Genomic DNA, 20,961 nt, shown 5'->3' on the forward strand with positions numbered 1-20,961 from the left:
CACTTCATCCAAGCTCCATATCGGTGGTTACCATCAATAATTTGGAACATTGTCCCCGCAAGCTGTCGAGTCTTAGGATGTCTGATAAGCATGTCATCAAATTCTAGGGACTTCCTCCTCCAAATAGGATCCCAGCTATTCACAATCTCGGGTGTGACAGTAATGATCTCCGTTGTTCCTAGCTTGCAAAAAGAGACTAGAAACATACCGATATTTGTTGCAAGGCCATTCTGTTTGAACAAGCTATATATATGACATACTTGGATGCTATGTGGACAAGGTTCGTCTGCTGCAAACGGCAAAGGGGGATTTCTCTAATCAAGTCACAAGGGCCTGGCCACTTGAGCGCCTCAAGTGTTTGGTGAACTGCTTTTTCCCTTGTCAGCATAACAGTCTCTTGGAAGCGCTTGTCCACCACGTTGTCAGGAAGGTCTGCAACTCTTTCAGCTTTAGGCTGTTCCTCAAGTTCCCTATCGTGAACAGCACTAGATTGCCCAACTTCAGGGATTTGCGTTGGTGGTGGTGGCAGTAGTGGCGGGGGCAGAGGCAATAGTGGCAATGGTGGTGGCAATGGTGGTGGTGGCGATGGCAACAGGGGCAAAGGCAATAGTGGCAGTGGTGGTGGCAATGGTGGTGGTGGCGGTGGCGATGGAGGTGGTGGAGGTGGTGATGGAGGTGGTGGAGGTGGTGATGGTAGAGGTGATGGTGGTGGAGGTGGTGAATTTCTAACTAAATGTATCTTTGTTGTGCCAATGGACATGTCAATTGTGATGTCGTTGTCAGTGCCAAATTGAACTTCTTGTGTCTTCTTGGCTCCAACAACCTTTTTATGTGTTACAATTTTCCTTTTTTGCAAGAGAAAAAGTTTTGTTAGTCAAACTAAATAAAGATAATGAGAAATTCAAATAGTCAAAGAGAAAAAAAAAATCAAATGGGCCTAGACTCCACCTCGGGCACTTTGGTTGCCCAGGGGGCCGAGGTTATTCAAATAACCTCGGCCCCTTGGCAAGAAAAACTGCCCGAGGTGGCCGGCCCGAGCTTGACCTCGGCCAGCAAAGAAGCAATCACGAAAAAAAAAGGGAAGCAATGGAATGGAAGCAATGGACTCAAAAAATGGAAGTGGAAGCAATCAAATTGAAACTCACCCTTGGTGGCATCATTCCTCCCTCGATTTCTTGATCGTGCTAGATTTCTTGTGTGCTCAATCTCTCCCGCTTGCGCACTCAATCTCTCCGGAACTCTCCCACTCGCGCGCTCAATCTCTCCCTCTCGTGCGCTCAAACTCTCCCACTTGCGCGCTCAATCTCTCCCGCTCATGCACTCAATCTCTCGATCTCTTGCGTGCTCAATCGCTCAATCTCCTTCGCGCTCAATCCCTAGATCTCCTTCATGCTCAATCTCTCGATCTCTCGCGCGCTCCACTCACGATGCGAATAATAACCTAATCTTGGCGGCTACCCTAACCCTAATCCTGACGGCTACCCTAACCCTAACCAATCTCTAATCCTGGCCATTCATTCCGAATAACCTAAATCTCAACCATCACAATATCTTTGATCTTATTTTATCTTATCATTATTATTATATGTAAATTATGCTTCTTTATTTTGTATATTTTAATGATGGTATAACTAGCACTTATCAACATTTCTATTATTAGAGATATGATATTATATTTTACAAATTATCTAGAAAGGATGCATTCTCATCAAAATTTTGTACATATTTTGGAATCATTACAAGAACTTCAAAGAGTATAAATAAGGCACGTTAAAATATATTGTACTATATCCATCTATGAATGGATGAATCCTCATCCAGAAATTTATTTTGTGTTGTATCAGATCCTAAACAATAGGCACGTGCTTTAAATGTCATTGAGCAGTGTTCACAATTATTTATAAAACTTGAGTTGTACTACGAATCAAATCTGTTATTGAAGAATAAGATTTGACAAGATTTATTATCATCTACCACTAAAAATTTGACAACTTGACATATCACACATGCTGATAGTTAGATTGGATCTCTTGGTTTGACACGTTATAGCAAAATGTCATTACTGGTATCATTATTAACTATCAAACTTCACGTGCTGAAAATCTTTCCTTGGATCTATGTGTATACATGCATCAGACATCATAATAGATGACATTATTAATATTAATACTGTCACACTTACACATGTTAAATTTGCTATAGAATTTAAATTCATTTTGTACGTTGTCTTCTTATTACTCTATTTAAATTTCAATTATGTTTCACTATAGATTTTTCCAAGTAGCATAAAGAGAGAGAACTCCAAAACCTATTGAAAAGGATGGAGAGGTTTCTTCTTCATTTTCGAGATCATCCACCTCTTTCATTCTCTCAGAGTATTGTTTCTGAAAGATTTTATGTCGGCGTTTTGATCTTCGTCTTGGCTCTATTTCTTTAGAGGCTGTGATCCGCAACGACACCGGTATAGTTGCATACTCAGAGTTTCTTCTTTCTGGTGTGGGCGAGGGTGGACAACAATGGGATTTACAAAATTCCAAGTCGAAGAAGATTCGAGTGTTTGGATCTCTAGTCAAAATGCCAAAATGCACTCCAGCGAAAGTGAATGTGAAGCAAGAGTCAATCGTTATCCTCTCGTCCTCTTCTAGTTCAAGTGGAGATGTCATGCTAGTGTCGGCACCAAATTCACCAGCTCCAGCTCTAGCTCTAGCTCCAACTTTAGCAATATTCAAAGCCGTTAGCAATGCTTTCTAGTTTTCACGCCTCTCAATTGACATGCACTTGTTTTTGTATAGGCTTGTGAGTGAGCTTCCATCCTCCTACAACGGCAACATTTTCTTCGAGCTACCACCTCTTGTTAGCAGCATAGGTTCCAAACGAAAGGGGATGGAAACCAAGCAAGATGTCCACAATTGGTGCAAGATCAAGACCACACACTTCTAATATTTTGAAGGCACAGTGTCTATAGTTCATTGTGGCAGGCATTTAGATTGTGTGGATGAAGCATGCAATCGAGACCGCTCTAGAAACTCTATATTTTTCGAAGGGTCTACAGTCAATCCTCCAACATGTGACACCATTGCTGTTGGATTCAAATGTCGATTCTGCAAAAATGCTCCTCTATGTCGTGCTATCTGGGAGGCCAAGATGTACTACTTTCTTCCATGGGATGGAGTGGCTGGAAGAGCTGCAGTGCATGTTGGCACACATATGCATCCAATGCAGGAAGGGATACACAGGAGTTCTCTCAACCGTTTCAAAGATGCTGTACAGGAAGAGACTATGAGAAACTCATCTGCAACTCCGAAGCATGTTCAGAAGACCGTCCTCAAGGATTTTATCGCAAATACTTTACTCAATCTAGGTTGCCAAAAGACTCAACTAAACGAGGCTAACTTGCAGGACTTACTACGAGCAGTACAACCTGCTACTAGCCTAAGGAGGTACATCCGTTATTTTTCATACGTTATAATAATAATTTTTTCTTACATTATATTGTTTAGGATAAAATCTTGGATGTGTGAATCTCGAGAGGGGAAGTTGCAATCAAAAATTGACTCCATCCTTGAATTGAAACGGACCTGTCCATACGAGTTCATCCACAGAAGTTTGTTTCCAAACAAAGTTGTGAATGAGCAAGAGCGCCCCTTCATCTTCAAAATGTCTACCATGGGCCTTGCCTCTAGCATAGATCTTGTCTCCCGAATGGACATGTTTGGGTCTAGTGACCTTGCAAATGCATGGGTACATTTTGACCATATGGAGCGTGTATCCGATTGGACAACCATGGGAGCTCATGTGTATGATCCAAGGTAATTTTTATTCTCATTATATTGAAATTGTTATAATATTTATGCTTTCATAAGCTATGTTGTAACTTTACAATTGCAACAGTAGAGTTTAAAGTACAAGACCAGACAGCACAGGAAATATTTTGGAAGTCCCTCTCTGATATTGTCCTAAAGCGGACTGGTAAGCCTGCAAACTTTCGTGGTTTCATGGCAGATGGGGCTGGTGCAAACTGGAATGGTATCCGAGTAGTTTTTGGGAATGGTCAACCATTGGAAAGTCGTGAGAGGACTTGTGAGTTCCATTGGGCTCAAAGCCTAAACCAGCACTGCCACCTTATCAAGCCAGAGTTTCAATCAATATTTAAGGAGTTGTGCAAACAATGGCAGGTTGCACCTTTTGAAGAAGAGCATGAGGTAAAAGCAAATGAGATCCAAATGTGGTGGCGTGAAGATGGCCATACAGACGTAAGTTGCCTACCACAACTTGAGTCATGGTTAGGATGGTGGGAAGTTAGGATGTTCCAATGGGGACATCACTCTTTTCAGGTTGGTTTATATTTTTTCTTTTCCTTTTATTACCTTTTAATATTGCCTTTCCCATTAGGATCAACCACTTGAGGACCTCGCATACACCCCAACTGTGAATCTTTCCAAAAGTAAGCATTGGAGTTGGCGTTCCTCTGAGGCAGGGAAAGGGAAGATGAGTCTATACGAAGCCTGTCTATTAGATTTGATACGTGCTATAGAGCAATCTTCAAAAGCACTGGCATTCGAGGAAGGAAGATACATGGGAACAGGGCCTTCTGTTGAGATGTTACATGATAGGATGAAGAGAAAATTAACTCCACCCGCCTGAACAGTGGCAACTGCAATTGAGGAAGTGGTCCGTGGCACATCAATGGAGTACACTCCTCGAGCTTCTATTGGTGATATGAAGACTGTCCGCTCAAAGTGTCGTTTTTCATTAGTTGGGGAAGATGGTACGGACCTTGGAGCAAAAAGCTCTCACAGGCCTAATGTCGAGTACCATTCTGCTCTAAGACACCACTCTCGGACCGAGCCACCTCAAGTGGCTGATGAAGAGAGTGCATCGCAACAGGTTGAAATTGCTTACCGTAGCGTGGAGCCGAAGCAATGGGCAATCTGACACGTGCCAGCAAAATCGAATGTAAGGTGTGTGGGGATGCTTCTGAGGGGCAAGTGTTGGGCCTGGATTCGTAGTGAAAAATCTGCTTCTGTTCCAACCCCATGTTTCTATGGGGAACGAAAGCAAGCAGGATTTTCAAGATGGTGCTGGCTATATTATTGCAACACCGATGCCAACCATACGAAGCGGCTTGAAGACACTATAGTGACTAAACCTGATGCAATACCTAAAGAATTGCCAGTTGCTAATGGGGTCGCGCTCACCTCGGATGAGATTGAAAACCTTGAGAAATCTGGTTTTAATCTTGAGAGGAGAGTTGGAGACATGAGTGACAGGAGCAGGACTATTCCTACAGAGATGCACAGGAGGCCAACAAGAAAAGGTAAGGCAGTTAAATTTATTGGTACTGTCTCCAAGCAGAAGTAAGGTAAAATAAACTTGGCTCAAACACTTGAGTGTGAGATTCTCTCCACAAAGGACATCACTGTTGCAAAGGAGTACACAGTCAAAATAGAAGGTGGAGAGTACACAATTGCCATTCACGACTTTCCTTCTTGCACATGTCTAGACTTTATGAAGCGCGAGGAACATGGGAAGGCATATGCTCCTTGCAAGCATATGTACTACATCTTCATCAACATCTTGCACCAGAATTCTAAAGTAGATATTCATATACACCAAGCAAGCCTTACTATTGCTGAGTTGCAGAAAACTTTTGGAGCTAATTAGATTTCTCCAACACTATCGATGTTTATTCTTTATCAATAAAACTTATTATACTTTATATAATTAATAAAAATGTGCTTTTTCATTTCACTTTTCATTTTATATGCTTCCGAGTGTTCTTCTCGCAATACTGCCCATAGTACTCGTGTGTCTCCATTTCTGTCTTTACCATCTCAAAAAAGATTTCATGGTAATCTTTCGGGTGTGTGATGATGCAGTGTGTCGCAAGAGCATATATACCATCATACTTTAAAATTACCAACACTAGAACCCATAGACATTTGTGGATGTATTTCTCTTTTTTCGAATGAGAGTGTGAATGAAGATCTATAAATTCTAGACAGTATGCTACGACAAACCCCTCAAGAATGTATTTTACAAAGAACTAAGTCTTTCTTTTATATGTAATAAGCTTACATTAACGGTTATTTTTTTTCCTTTCAAACGGTTATATGGCTTTACATAGAATCTTATTTCAAATTTAATAATTTTTTAATTCTGACAAACTTAACATTTACTAGCCAGAAAGCATAGAGTACAAATTTAAAGAAGTGACAAGAATACTCTTTTTGCAAACATTTTATTTTATGTTCTAACAAATGTCCCTATCATTACATGTAGTAAATATTTAAATTATTAGAACAAAAAGTGTTCTTTAGAACATTTTTATCTATATAATATATAGAGAGTTATTAAATTATTAAGTTCACCATAACCTTAAAATTTTAAAATTTATAATGTTTGTACTAAATTACAATTGAAAATTGAACTCAACTTGTGAGCTCAACTCTTCAACTCGTGACCTCAAGTATGGTCTGCGCCCCATTCAATCAAACCTCGTTCCATTCACATTTCCAACTTTCCTTGTCAATTTTCCAGCCATGGCTTCTCGCAATCAAGAGGTAACACTGCTCAGCGCTTGGGCCAGCCCCTTTTCCATGCGAGTCAAGCTTGCACTAGCGCTCAAAGGCATCGAGCACAAAGATCTCCCCCAAGACCTTGGCAACAAGAGCAAGATCCTGCTCGAATCCAATCCAGTTCACAAGAAGGTCCCCGTTCTCATCCACAAGGGCAAGTCCATCCTGGAATCGGCCATCATTGTCCACTACATCGACGAGGTCTGGCCCGAAACAAGCCCACTCTTGCCCCAGGACGCATTCCTCCGCGCACAGCACCGCTTCTGGAGCGATTTCATCGACAAAAAGGTATGGATTCTCTTACTAGAAATCTGCTGCTACGGGTTTTATACTCTTCTTGCTTATCGATCACACAGCTTGCCGACTCCTGGATACGATTCTTGCGTAGTAACGATGACGCGGCCGTGAACGAGGAGTTCAACCAAAACTGTTTGCTTATCGAGGGAGCTCTGGCGGAGCTGGGCAGTGAGGAAGAGGGCCCCTTCTTTGGTGGCGCGAGCATGTCGTTCTTGGATGTGCTGCTGGCACCCTATGCGGTGTGGATCCCAGGAGCTGAGCAAGTCATCGGCTTGAAGCCCGCGAAATGCCCGCGTTTCCACAAGCTCTTGGCGGCCGCGTCCGAGCACCCCTCGGCCAAAGTGGCGCTGCCGCAAGTCGAGAAGCTCAAGAAGTTTATTCGGGTTCACTTTGAGAGCGCGATGATTGTTTACAAAATCTAATAAATCTTTTGCCCGGCTGTCCTGGAAGAAGATTGGAGTCAAGACGTTAGTGTCCTCCTCGCAGATTGTGCTAATCCTTGAGTTACAGAATCCCAGTGATCGCCGGAGAAGAGGAGCTGGTCTTGCCTGAGCACGCCAGTGAGCGATCCTGGATTTCTTCCACTTCCCCGCCTGGCAATCCTCGAGCGAGGAGAGAAGAGGGGAAAGCAAATTATGAAATTTGTTAAAGGGAATTAGAGGAAATTATCAGATCCAAATGATAAGTCTCCATTGCAAAAGGTTAAATGTTAATGCTGGTCAACAGTTTACATGTGACCCACGTCACACCACCTTCTTCTCTAGTTTAGGCAGTTGACCACCTCCCATTGGCTAAGAGCAAACATTAATGTAATTATTCACTAAGACGTAATTAAGAAAATAAGCCTTTAACAGTTACTTCCCATCTGACGGCTGCCATTGGGTAGATCAGACCTCATTATTATATCATTATTATAGATGCTTAGCCATGATCAAGAGCATTTCCTTGAAAAATAACGAATAGAATGAGATTCGCAAGTAAGCATACCATGAGATTCGCAAGGCCCCTATACGAGGAGGAACAAACTCTATGGCACAAAGAGTGAGTACCACAATGGAACTTTAATAGAGAAGAACGCTCACCTCGTTGGAGACCATGGAGTTCTTAGTTGGTTTTGCAATTCTCTTGATCTTGGTTGTCTTCTCGAGCGTGTTCTACCTGAGAGTAGCATCGCAATCGCCATCACTCCCCACTCCACTGCCGATCATCGGCCATCTTTACCTCTTGGGAAAGCTCCCTCACCACTCTCTCCTCGCGATCGCTCGAAAGTATGGCCCCCTCGTCCAGCTCCAGCTTGGCTCGGTACCTGTGGTGATCGCGTCAAGCCCCGAGATGGCGAGAGAGTTTCTAAGAAACCAGGATCTCAGCTTTGCGTCGAGGCCGACGTTGCTTACCACGAAGTACATCCTCTACGACTCCAAGGACATGGTTTTTGCTCCATACGGCGAGCACTGGAGGAGCATGAGGAAGCTGTGCGTTGTGGAGCTCCTGACGGACCGTCGCCTCGCCTCATCGCAGCAGGCAAGGCTGGAAGAGCTACAGAGATTGTTAGCGAAGATCGCAAAAGTTGCGGACACGAGCGAACCTTTCGTGCTGCTAGATCTGCTGACGGAGTTTACGTTCAACGTCATCACCCGGATGGTGATGAACAAGGCTTACTTTGGATCCGGAGAGACGACGGAGGAGCTCGCGGCCACCAGAGACTTCATCCATATGCAAGAGCAAGGAACCATTCTTCTCGGGGAGTTCCACATCGGCGACTACATCCCGTTTCTCAAGTGGTTCGACTCGAGCGTCGCCAAGATGAAAGCCCTGCACAAGATCCAGGACGAGTTCCTGCAAAAAGTGGTCGATCAGCACGTCCTTGCGAGGCAAAGCAGAGAACAAACTCAAGCTCACGATGGAGATGGAGATTTCGTCGACACACTCTTGTCTCTAGACTCTCCAGATCCAAACAATCAAGCTAGAAACATCAAGGCACTCATCCAGGTACTCTAAAAGAAGAAAGAAAGAAAAAATCCATACCTCAGAAGTTCGTCCATGTTGTGTTCTTACTATTTCTTCTCGTCTAGAATCTCTTGGGAGCTGGAACAGACACCTCCATTACCACGATCCAATGGGCAATGGCGGAGCTGCTAAACAATCCCAGAGCCCTGGAGAAAGCACAGGAAGAATTACGCGCGAAATTCGGCAATGCCCGCCAAGAAATCATCCAAGAACACGAGCTACAAGATCTACCATACCTCCACGCAGTGATCAAGGAGACCTTCCGCCTCCATCCGCCAGCGCCGCTCCTCATCCCCCACCAATCCACCCAAGACATCACCGTCGCGGGACTTGCCATCGCCAAGGGCACGCGCCTCTTCGTCAATGTCTATGCCATCGGCCGAGACCCTGCCCTGTGGAAATCCCCCGACGATTTCCTCCCGGAGAGGTTCCTGGGATCCAGCATTGACGTCCATGGCAAGAATTTCGAGCTCCTCCCGTTTGGATCGGGGCGGCGCGGCTGCCCTGGCATGGTGCTGGGATTGATCACTGTCCAGCTCGCCCTCGCGAATCTGCCGCATCGATTCCAGTGGAGCTTGGCGCCGGGTGTGGACGCGCATCCCATGGCCGAGTGCTTCGGCGTCGCCACCACCATGGAAATCCCACTCCGCGTTCGAGCAAGCCCTAATAAGAATTGATACGTTCTAAATATTTTCAAATGTATTCCAGGTGAAATTCATGTGTTTCTTTAGTTTCTTTTCTTTCTTTTTTTTTGAGTTTTCTTTTTCCTATAGAGGAAGGAACCAGCTTGGATCAGCAAAGCTTTTGTATAGCTTCTGAATTCTTTTTTAAATCTCCTAAATGCTTGAATTGCGAAGGAAAGAAATAGTCAAGCGACTAATGTACAAATGAGCAGTCAATCTTTTGTGACTTTGACAAGCTTGGTTTGGTTGTTAGCAGGAATTTGTTGAAATTCTTGTGCAAGAGTTTGACTTCTATTTGATATCATCAGCTTGAGTTCTATTTGACTGAGCATGTATAAAGTGTCACTGGGGCTACAAGGGGCAATGTGGTGCAAGCAATGGAAGCAACAGGCCTGATCATCTTGCTGCTCCTCACTGTTTCTCAGGGTAGTTATTGTTGATGAATCTTTTCTTTTGCCGTTTCATTGACAGCTTTCTGTGAATGGTTTCAGGTATGTTGCCTGAGCAGGCGGAGGCGTTGAGAACACTCAAGCAATGTAAATCTCTCTCTGGATTCATCCTCTCAATCACTGCTATTGGTGGTTGTTTTTGCAGTCTGTCCACAAGTGTGCACATACACTTCTGTTGTGTGTAATGGCGTGACCAGGGATAGAGTCTGCTATAGCGACTGCAACTTACCAGCAAATTGCACTGGATGTAGGGGTGCTTGCTCCTGATATGGAGCACAATCTATAATAATCGCCAAGGTGAAGGATGTTGTGCTTGTATTTTGATCATGAATTTACTCTGAGAAAAATGCATACCTTTAGAAGTTCTTCTGGGTTGTGTTTTTCTTTCCTCTGCACTTGGGAGCTGGAACAGACACGTCCATCATCGCATGCATACCTCAGAAGTTCTTACGTGTTGCGTTATTCTTTTCTATTTTTTTTCCCCGGAAACAGAGCCAGAGCTGCTAAAGCCCTGAGAACGAATTTCGGGCAGTCCCCATTTCTAGGGTTTCTCAATTCTAGGGCTTCTAGGCATTCACCAGTCCCTCACGCCATACAAGTAATTTCCCCCCACGTTAACATCGACTTATGCGGGCTGGACTTCTGCGATGATTTGCTCGGTTGTATGCCACCTTTTTAGTATTGTTCGCTCTGATAGATTGTGCTGAGGTGGCAACCAAATCTGCTTAACTAAAAGGACTTTTCTATCTTTAATTTGAATGGCTTTTGTGAAGATGACCACGCACTTACTGGACAATGTGCTTGATCCTTGCCTTTTGACTGAGGGGATGGAGATGAAGCTCCTCTCCTTTCTCCACCCAGCAGCAAAGTAGCTCTAGATTTGAGCATATTTGATCCTCAGGAAAGTGAGTGGATGTAAACATTTTTCTTGGATAGTAGTGTTGGGCAAAAAGTGGGTGTTATTTTGAAGGTCAGAATGCAGTTAGGCAGGATTAAGAAAGTGATTTTCAAATTTGGGCATCCTGAGTGCAATAAAGATCCTAAAAAATATTCTCCCACCCGGATTTAAGAAAAAACTAAATGTCATAATCAAGTTAAAAATTTTCATTGTGACTTCTAAAAAAAAGGATAAATAGTCATAAAACAAAAATCCTTTTTAACTACTCATATGTATGTCTCTATAGATTTATATATGTATATATATTTCTACTAGCAAAGAATCTAGTTACTCTGGACTAAATAGAAAAAAATATTCAAAGATGCTTCATTATGATAATGAACTTTATAAGATTACGAGGAAATGAAATTTATGGTGTGCAGTTTGTAAAGCAAGCTAAAAGCGAGTTACAAAGGAAGACAAAAAAATTGAAACAAATTCAAAAGAATTCAAACTAAATAAAAAGAAATCCAATAAACACAAATGAATTCAAACAAATTACAACAAAAAAACACGTGGCAGCTCGTGATTGGCTCGGAAATACTTTGAGCAGGGTTCACTCGCATCTTTGGGGGGCTGGGAATAAGCCATGAATGGGGCAAATGCTGGCGGGATAATCAGCTTTATGGCACAGTTGAGCGCAGAGCAGTGACGGAGAGTCACACGATTCAGATAGAAGTTTCTGGTGAAGTACTCAGTGAGAGAGAATGGCAAGGCCGAGGTGGCCTTGCAGCTCTTTCGATCGATGCAACAGTGCTGTGGAGCAAACGCATGAACTTTTGCCACTGCGCTCCATGCTCCACTCTCTCAGCTGCTGAAGAATTGATGGGAGGATGGTGAAAGTTTTTTTCGCTGCAACGAGGAATGGAGGTTCATCGTCAAGCCGAGACTGGGATGAGAACAGATCCTATCCTTTGCAATGTCTACGTGGGGAATGCACATGTACGTGAAGTGCCAGGTGCTCAAGAGGTGTGATACCATTTGGTTTTATGCCAGATCACGAAAAGTTTTCCTGGCAACCTTTGTTTTCACAGTGAAAGATATCCAAGTGGAGCCAGCACTTTTGTGGCTTCTCAAGAACGCTAGCCCGGAAGGACAAGAGATAACTAAGCTTGTGAGACGACAGGACACTGATACGTTGAGCCAGCTCACGGGCCTGCTTGTCAGGGAGTCACGTACTGGCTGCTTGCTCGCTCTAGTTGCGAACAAGACATGGGCAAGGAAGGAGCTGCTGGATACCTCTCGTCCAAAAGGCAACGAGACCTCTAAACAAGCTCGTCAAGAACATCAACGAGGAGGAGCCAGGGACGATCAACGTTGCTACTCAGGCGGCATTAGCTCTGGCTGTAATTAGTTTGTTTTCATTTGATGTCGTTTGATTTCGTTTGAATTCGTTTCAACTCTTTTTAAATTCGTTTCAATTTGTTTGTCTTTGTTTGTAACTTGCTTTTAGCTTACTTATGAATTGCAAGTACATTATCTTTGAACTTTGCTAGGTCCAGCTTAAATATCTAATTAAATTTCTAGATATTTATGTAAAGTTTTGTATGTTAATTGAGATTATCAAGGATTGATAGAAGTGAAATCATTTGGAGATCAGCCAATATAAGTTGCTAAAACTTTCAAATTAATGACAATAAACAATTGAAATCTTTTCTATATGCATTTGCATGTAAATCTCCTCACTTGTGCTGGCCTTGAAATATGTTCTCTCGAGATCATTCCAGTTAGAGGGTCACTAGCTCAGCACAATGGGAAAACTTGACAATTTTCTCTATTAGTGTTAATGCTCAAGCAATTGAAACCTTTCCATTCTGGGAGCACATTGAGCTTGACTCATTTTCAAAATGTACTGCACCATAAACAACACATATGGATGATATATTTTCAATATTAAACATATATGCTGTATGGTTATTGTAATTCTTTTGATGTGCTAGTTTATAAATAGTATAATTTGATGATTACTGCATTTGTATTAGTTTCATTAGCATTTTCAAGGTCTATATTTGTATGAGCTTCATTAGCATGTGCTATGTTTGTATTAGCATCATCAAAATCTGAAGTAATTTTTGCATTAGCATCTTCAAAGTCTAGATTAGTTTCTTCATTAGCATCTTCAAGGTTGTTATGAGTATAAATATGTGTGCTAGTGTCAATAGTTAGAAGCAACTGGTGAAATATACCTCTTAATACTTCATAAAGCTGAAGCATACTTGCTAGGGAGGAAGTTGTGTTTGATAAGTGAAGTAACCTATCTAGCACATTTAAATTTAGGGCAAGAAGTAGAAGTGAAGCATGAATCTAAAAGAAAATCAAAGTACCTATCTCAAAATTTTCATAGATTTCATGTATAGGTTGTGCTCCTATTTTGCAAAATTAGTCTTCATTTTTTTTTTTTGTTTTATTTTTTTCAGTATAAGAATGTAAGTTTTGGCTTTTACTGGCCTGGAAAATGTATGCTAGTCCTCTGTCTAGATTTTATTTCTTGCTAGATTAGTGTTGATGAAACTTCCCTTCCTCTCTAGTTCAAGGCATGTATTGGTGAGCTTGTGACATGTTCACATTTTATTTTTTTGTTTTATTTTTTCCAGTGTAAGAATGTGAGTTTTGGCTTTTATTGGCCTGGAAAATGTATGCTAGTCCTCTATCTAGATTTCATGTATAGGTTTTGCTCCTATTTTGCAAAATTAGTCTTCATTTGATGAAGACTAAGATTAATAGTTCGAGGCATGTATTGGTGAATGAGTCTCTAAAAAGGGACATAAAAAGGACTAATACATGGCAAGTGTCGGGACACATGGAAGTGTTAGGAATGAGTCCAAAAAGAAGTTCGAGAAGGAGTCCGAAAAGAAGTCTAAGATGGACTTTGAGAAGAAATCCAAAATGGAGTTCGATATGGACCTAAGATAGACTCAAGATGGAGTTTGAGATGGAGTCCAATATGGACCTGAGATGGACTCAAGATGGAGTCCAATATGAACCTGAGATGGACTCAAGATGGAGTTTGAGATGGAGTTTGAGATGGAGTCTGATATAGACCCGAGATGGAGTTTGAGATGGACCTGAGATGAAGCTCAAGATGGACCTGAGATGGAGTTCGAGATGGACCCGAAATGGAGTTCGAGGTTGAGTTTGAGATGGAACTTAGATGGAGTTCGAGGTTGAGTTTGAGATGGAACTTAGATGGAGTTCGAGGTTGAGTCCAAGATGGAGACTAAGACTGGATCCAAGGTCAATTCCAAGGTCAAGGCCAAGATCGAGATCGAGACTGAAACCGAGTTCGAGACCGAAACCGAGTTTGAGACCAAGTCTGAGTCCGAGTCCAAGTCCGAGTTTGAATTTGAGTCTGAGTTCGAGTTTAAAGGTGAAAGCCCAAAGTGATCATCTCCCAGACCCTAAGGGGTTTGGTGAGCTCCAAAAATATAGTAGAAGGAGGACTTTAGTGGAGCTAGTTTGGACAAGAAAGGCCATTTTGACCAAGGACGGTTATATTTATGTAGTAGGTAATGATATAACCATTGAGGAGTCTAAGGCTAGAATAAATAGATGAATAAGTGGGGTAACTTGGTGAAGTGTTCAAGAGTCGGCTCTAATTTTTCCGGGAGATCTAATGGTCAATGCTCCCAATCCAAGTGTGGGTGGCACTACCTACTTGGATAACTAGCATGGCTCATTAGAACCTCACTCTAGCCATATGGCTAGGGCACCCAAAGGCAAAAGGTGGGGAGAGTAACCACGAGGCTCATGTAAGGCTATAGTGTTTCGAAATATTGTCCCAAAGTCCTAGACTGTGGAAAGGAAGAGAAGCAATCCTCTTGTGTAGTGACCAAAGGTATGGTCACGTGGTGAGGAAGTCCCAGATGTCAATGGGATTTAGTGGTTAGGCTTTCAGGCCCTAACTTAGTGGTAAGCACTGCCATAGGCAGAGTGGGACTTGGTGGGGGAAGAAGGGACATTAGGAAAGGGTGTTCCCCATGTCTTTAGACATCCTAAGGGTGCTAAACTATGGTTCTAGGATGACCACCCATAAATGGATGGCTTAGTCTTTGAGAGATGGGACTATAGTATGGGTGGTCTTGAACTACCAATGGGACAAGGGTAAATAAACATGACTTTAGTGTAACAGATTAATAGATTGGTAGTACCTTTGGGTGTCTATTAAGAGATTGGACACATAGAGCACTTGGACCAAGTGCGAAGGCTAAGTGGCATAGATACCATTCACGGGGCTAGCATGTCCCCAAGTTCAGAATAAAACTTATAGAGATTGTGAGTGAGACTCCTCTAAGTGGTCAAAGGTGTGGTTAAGTAATTAAAGTATAATGGAAAATTTAGTCACTTATAATTTGATTAAAATTGTTTCTTAGTCCGGCTTTTATTGGTGGTTAAGAATATCACCACATGATATTGGCATTGGAAGGTCCCAAAAGTGGGTCCATCCTCAAGGAGTAGCATGTCGAGAGGGCATGATTCTCCACTTGAGTTCATATATAAACGTGTATGCAATGTGATGGATAGAAAAGGGGCTAATAAGGGAATGACTTTGAGATCTTGGGAACAATAGAAGGTTTTCCTCATAGAGTTGAGGATGTGATTTATATAAGCATTTGACTTAGTAAATTGGCTAATATAGTTGTGGTAAACAACTATTATTAGGATCACGGGAATGATGGAAACTCTTAGATGATAAAGGAGTCATAAGATTATCCTCATATAATTAAGGATGGTGCTAAAAAATTTGAGATTGGAATTAGTGACTATAGGAGGTCAAATATGGATGAGGACACGGGTCTTTGAAATGATAGCCAAGGCTGGTTTTAATAAATGCTAGAACATCCTAGGGAGTTGGGGGTGTACTTAGAGAGGATGAGTTAGTATTCTCATCATATGGATAGATAGTATTAAGGGGCAAAAGTAGCCCACATGGAACAAAGAATAATCAAGTGTTAGGGTAACACTTGCAAAGAGGGTCCTTTTGAGTTGAATATAAGAAATTGTGTTCTAGCAAGCTAGCACCTCAAAAGTAGCCATGAGGCTAGGACTTTACAAGTCGTCAAATTAATAAAGTCGAAAAGTTAGATGACTCAAGTAGAGTCAAAGAATGGTCCTAAAGGATTGGTGGAAACATTTGGACTGAGGTGTGTTGTACTTTATAAAAGATGGGGAGGATCATGAGATCCAAGTATAAAAACAATGGGTATCTCATTGATGGTAAAATATACCATGCTAAAGTCGTGGAAAAAGTGTTCCTGGAAAAAAGCAACTTTCACACAGAGTTATGTGTGAACACTATAGTGTAGTATAAGAAATGACTATTATGGTTTTAACAAAATTTAGACACAACTGAAAAGTGTCATAAGAGTAGGCTCGTGGAGCTAATGGGGTGGAGGCTCCAAGTGTCTCAAGGGATGATGTCTTGAAGTCAAGTTTGTTAGTTTATGAAAAACCCTTACCAAAGGAATCCTAATGGAAATAGGATTGGTGTAGCCTAAGTTGGAAGGCATGCAATTCGAATGTATTGACCCAAATAATGATGAAGGTGTGGAAGCATCAGTAATGAATTGTAAGATATGATAACTATGAAGTAATTAAGCAAAGGTTTGGAATAATTTGTTGGAGCTAACTTCTTGAGACTTCTTGGTTAGACAAGAAAGAAGTTAGATATAAATCTCTTGGGGGATAAATGGCTTATATTGTGATATAGTGAATCAATGTCGTAAAAAGAAATGGTCATTGTCAAAGAAGGCCATCGTTAGGACAGTTAAGCACTTTAAAACACTTAAAAAGTGGTGTTTAGTATCATGAAGGCATTGGATAAAACCCAAGGGACTAAGTCCCTAGTAAAAAATGGATAGAAGGTGCTATCTAATGTTCAAAGTTGCGGTCTATCCAAATTGGATAAAGCCAAAAGGATTTTGGCTTTGCTAGTGACAGGCATACAAAGGCCCGTGAGTAGCAATATTAATTCTAGTGTGTGGAATTACAAGGTGAACATATTTAGATTGAGGAACCACTTTTTAAGCTATCAAGTAGGTTTATCTCTAAGAATACTTACTAAGGTATAGGAGAAAGTGCAAAACTATCCTTTTAGCCTATAGGAGAATAATTAAAGGGAATATATAAAGCCAAAAAGTAAGTAGTAAAGGGATAGAATTGAACTATAAGAGTCAAAAGGCATAACCAATAGTGATTATGAAAGTTAGGAGTGGAAAATCAAATGGTGCTCAAATGTATTACTATTGGTAACTGTGGTGCCATGAAGAGTCTAAAATATAGAATTACCCATACTAAACTATATGGCAATTAAGAATCTTGCGAAAGAAGAAGTCTTAGAAAGCTAAGGGACAAAAGTCCCTTCAAGGTTTCTAAAGATTATTTTAGGTAAGTTAGTACTTAGAAAGAAATGTGTAAATAGTTCATAGAAACGCGTGAAATTAGAGTGGCAAAGTATAAGCATAGTCTTGAAGCTTGCTATGAGGCGAGGCTATCAAGGTTGGGGAATTAGCTCTGAAGTGTTCAAATAGATGGCTTTGAATGACTACCGATGTAACAAGGGTGAATGAGCATGGCCTTAGCTTAATGGGCTGATATCAATGGTACCTTTAGGTTTAGGTCATGGGATTGGACATGTGGAGCATTTTGACCAAATGCAAAGGCTAAATGGCATGGATGCCATTCACGGGGTTAACATGTCCCAAGTCAGGAATAGAACTTATGGAGGTTGTGAGAAAAACTTCTTCAAGTGGTCAAAGGCATGGTTAAATGATTAAACTAAAATGGAAAATTTAATCACTTACACTACCCTTTTGACCATTTGGAAGAGTCTCACTCATGAACTTCATAAATCTTATTCCTGACTTGGGGACATACTAGTGTCGTGAATGGCATCTATACCAGTCAGCCTTTGCACTTGGCCTAAGTGTTCCACATGTCCGATCCCATGACTAACACCCAAATGTACCACTAATATATTAATTTATTACGCTAAGGTTATGCCCATTCACCCTTGTCACATTAGTCCAAAACCATTTACATCATAGTCCCATCTTTTAAAGATTGGGCCATCCATCCATAAGTGATCATCCCTTGACCACACCTTAACACCTTTAAGATGCCCAAAGATATAGGGAACCCTTTCCCAATATCCCTTCTTCAGCCTTACCAAGTTCCTCTTCATCAACTATCATGCTTGCCAACACCACCACTAGGTCACCATTAAATCCCACAGTTCTTTAGAACTTCCTTACCATATGATTGTATCCTTAGTCATTATACCAAAGGGCTATTCCTCTTCATTTCCACAGTTTGGGACTTTGGGATGATATTTCAAAACACCGTGGCTCTACACAAACCTCGTGGGTACTCTCCCCACCTTCCACCCTTAGGTGCCCTAGCCATGTGGCTAGAGCGAGGTTCTGATGAGCCATGCTAGATGTCCAAGTAGGTAGTGCCACCCACACTTGGATTGGGAGCATTGACTATTTAATCTCCCAAGGGAGCTAGAGTTAACTCTTGAACACTTCACCAAGTTACCCCACTTGTTTGTCCATAATTACTTTAACCTTGGACTCCTCAGTAATTATATTAGCACTCACTATATGGGTATAACCTTTCTTGGTCACACTAGCCTTTCCTAGCCAAACTAGCTCTACTAGAGTCCTCCCCCTGATTATACTTTTGGGGCTCACCAAACCCCTTAGGGTTTGGGAGACAATCGCTTTAGGCTTTCACCCTTGGACTCGAACTCGGACTTGGACTCGGTCTCGATTTCGGTCTCGGTCTCGGCCTCGATATTAGACTCCATCTTAGGTCCATTTTAGACTCAACCTTGGACTCCATCTTGAGTCCATCTCAGACTCCACCTCGGGCTCTATCTCAGGTCCATCTCAAACTCCATCTTGGGTCCATTTCGGACTCCATCTCGGGTCCATCTCAGACTCCATCTTGGGTCTATCTCGGACTCCATCTTGAACTCCATCTCGAGTCCATCTTAGACTCAATCTCAAGTCCATCTTGGACTCCATTTTAGACCTGTTCATGACACTTCCATCTATATATCATGACACTTGCCATGTGCCAGTCCTTCTTATATCCCTTGTTAAAGACTTATTCATTAATTGCTTCATGCTCATTCCTTGAGCATTTTGTTTGGAGTTCCACTCCTACTCTCGACTTTCTAAGTCAAAACTTTTGGTCCAAACATGTTACGTTTGGTAAACTTCCACTTCAACCATTACCATATGGCACTTTTTTGGCTCCATTTTGGGACTTAAGGATTTATGTCTCACAACCCCACCACCTATAGATAAAGTTCAATGTTCTCATCAAACATTATACCATTTTATAAAGTAACCCCATCATGGATTATTATTTTCCTTAGGACTAAGCCAATATTCATTAATGGTTCAACATAATGGCTCATAATGCTTTTCCCACCCTCTAAGGAGCATAGTCTTTTTAACTTAGAGACTCATTTGATCACATGTAGCGGTTCTTCCCTTATGTTTGTTTAGTTCTCCAAAATTCGTTAGAGATACCTTCTCTATCTCAATCTCACTACTCATTCCCGAGTAATTTCAGCTTTTATCAACATAATCATTACACTTTGGAACTTTAATTTTGACTTCTCAAGTCAATTTCTTGGGTGTCTTTAACACCTTGCATTGCACATTTTATGCAAACTCCACTTCCCTATCTTAGGAAGTTATTTACTTGAAGGCACCATCATCTTTTCTTTTATTTCGTACCACAATTGGCACTAAGTTCCACTTATGCATAATTTATACTAAGGTTGTCCATAGCCTTATCATTTGGCTACCTTGTCGCTCCCTCTCTTGGAGCTTTCACTTTCACCAAATTGGAATATTTGGGAATCCATCTTTGGAAATTTTTTTTTTCTCATAATCCATTAGCATTTAATATATGAGTGTTCATTACTTAACTTTGCCATTTGGATTCCTTCTAATAATTTCCATAGCCCAATCTTGGCCACTAGTTTTTTACTCATATTCTTTAATTGTTGCACCAAACAACATAAGATCATTACCTTCATCTTTGAGGCATCTTTTTGGTTTTATAGCAAAAGTTTTGTTTTGCCAAGTTTATGAAGTGTTCACTTCTAGTAAGTCTCTTTAACATTTTCTATTGTGGACTCTATCCACAACCCAATTTTGTGACCCTCCCATGTGTCTTTCTTAGATATTACTTTCTTGGACTCACCATATTGACACCGCTTATTTCCCTTAGGTGTCCTTCCCAATTAGTCATCTCGACCAATATCGTGAATGTGACTTCGGGTATCAAAAGTTATCTGTCGGCTAGTCCTTACGGACACTCTTTCCTTACTGCCATGACAATAGAAGGTTAGTATTGTTGGACCCATTATCAGTCTCCACCTAAGCTAGTTAAAAAACTAGTCATCACATGTGCACTTAGACCAGAAGGGCACTAAGGAAGGAAATCCTACATTGTCATTTAGTCAAGCATACTTGGCACGGTGATGAGAAACTCATGTTATTGACTTGCACTTGCTAGTGTTGGGAACACGATATTGAGCTTGGTCCTTCAATATCGCTAGATGATAGCTTACCGTGTCTGCCAAACACTCTTGCTATCATGCCCTTTGTGTTAGTTTTATTTCGGTCCCAAATGCTATTTATGGAAAGTGTCTAGATTTGCTCATTTGGCATATCTACGGAATGTAGAGATTGTCCTAAACACAATGGTGTTTGTCCCGTATCCAAATTCGCAATTTAGCATCATTCCATATTTAGTAAGTTTCGAGCTTATCCCAGAGACTAACTCCTGATACTAAAGAAGGCTTGGGGTGAAAACCCAAAGTGTGTGTTCCTCGGGTGGGGGGGGGGGGGCTAGGGGGTTCCAAATGTATAGTAGGGATAGTGGGTAGGTTGAGCATGGCTGACCAACCTGAGGCATAGTCTAGCTCCTGCTTGCGTGCTTGTCCTTGTTCTGCGTCCGGCTTGGGTCTAAGCCCAAGCTCCATACCA

General features: G+C 41.6%; 2 protein-coding genes across 2 annotated transcripts; both read left to right on the plus strand.

Moving 5' to 3' along the window:
• Positions 1 to 6,497: 6,497 nt before the first annotated feature.
• On the plus strand, positions 6,498 to 7,324 carry LOC9662174 (probable glutathione S-transferase). Its single transcript, XM_002962439.2, has 2 exons — positions 6,498 to 6,866; positions 6,935 to 7,324. The coding sequence occupies exons 1-2, from the start codon at positions 6,543 to 6,545 to the stop codon at positions 7,295 to 7,297; spliced, it is 687 nt and encodes a 228-aa protein (XP_002962485.1). The 5' UTR covers positions 6,498 to 6,542; the 3' UTR covers positions 7,298 to 7,324.
• A 634-nt stretch (positions 7,325 to 7,958) lies between these two features.
• Positions 7,959 to 9,559, plus strand: LOC9660955 (cytochrome P450 71A1). The gene is made up of 2 exons (XM_002962440.2): positions 7,959 to 8,864; positions 8,948 to 9,559. The coding sequence occupies exons 1-2, from the start codon at positions 7,971 to 7,973 to the stop codon at positions 9,557 to 9,559; spliced, it is 1,506 nt and encodes a 501-aa protein (XP_002962486.1). The 5' UTR covers positions 7,959 to 7,970.
• Positions 9,560 to 20,961: the final 11,402 nt, after the last annotated feature.

The sequence above is a fragment of the Selaginella moellendorffii genome, unplaced genomic scaffold, assembly GCF_000143415.4.
Source record: "Selaginella moellendorffii unplaced genomic scaffold, v1.0 SELMOscaffold_2, whole genome shotgun sequence".
NCBI lineage: Eukaryota > Viridiplantae > Streptophyta > Lycopodiopsida > Selaginellales > Selaginellaceae > Selaginella > Selaginella moellendorffii.

Excerpts from the sequence above, each read along its gene's own strand:
- LOC9660955 (XM_002962440.2), top strand. The coding sequence starts at position 7,971 with ATGGAGTTCTTAGTTGGTTTTGCAATTCTCTTGATCTTGGTTGTCTTC. Across the intron at positions 8,865-8,947 it reads ACATCAAGGCACTCATCCAG|AATCTCTTGGGAGCTGGAAC; the intron begins GTACTCTAAAAG and ends CTTCTCGTCTAG.
- LOC9662174 (XM_002962439.2), top strand. The coding sequence starts at position 6,543 with ATGGCTTCTCGCAATCAAGAGGTAACACTGCTCAGCGCTTGGGCCAGC. Across the intron at positions 6,867-6,934 it reads GCGATTTCATCGACAAAAAG|CTTGCCGACTCCTGGATACG; the intron begins GTATGGATTCTC and ends TCGATCACACAG.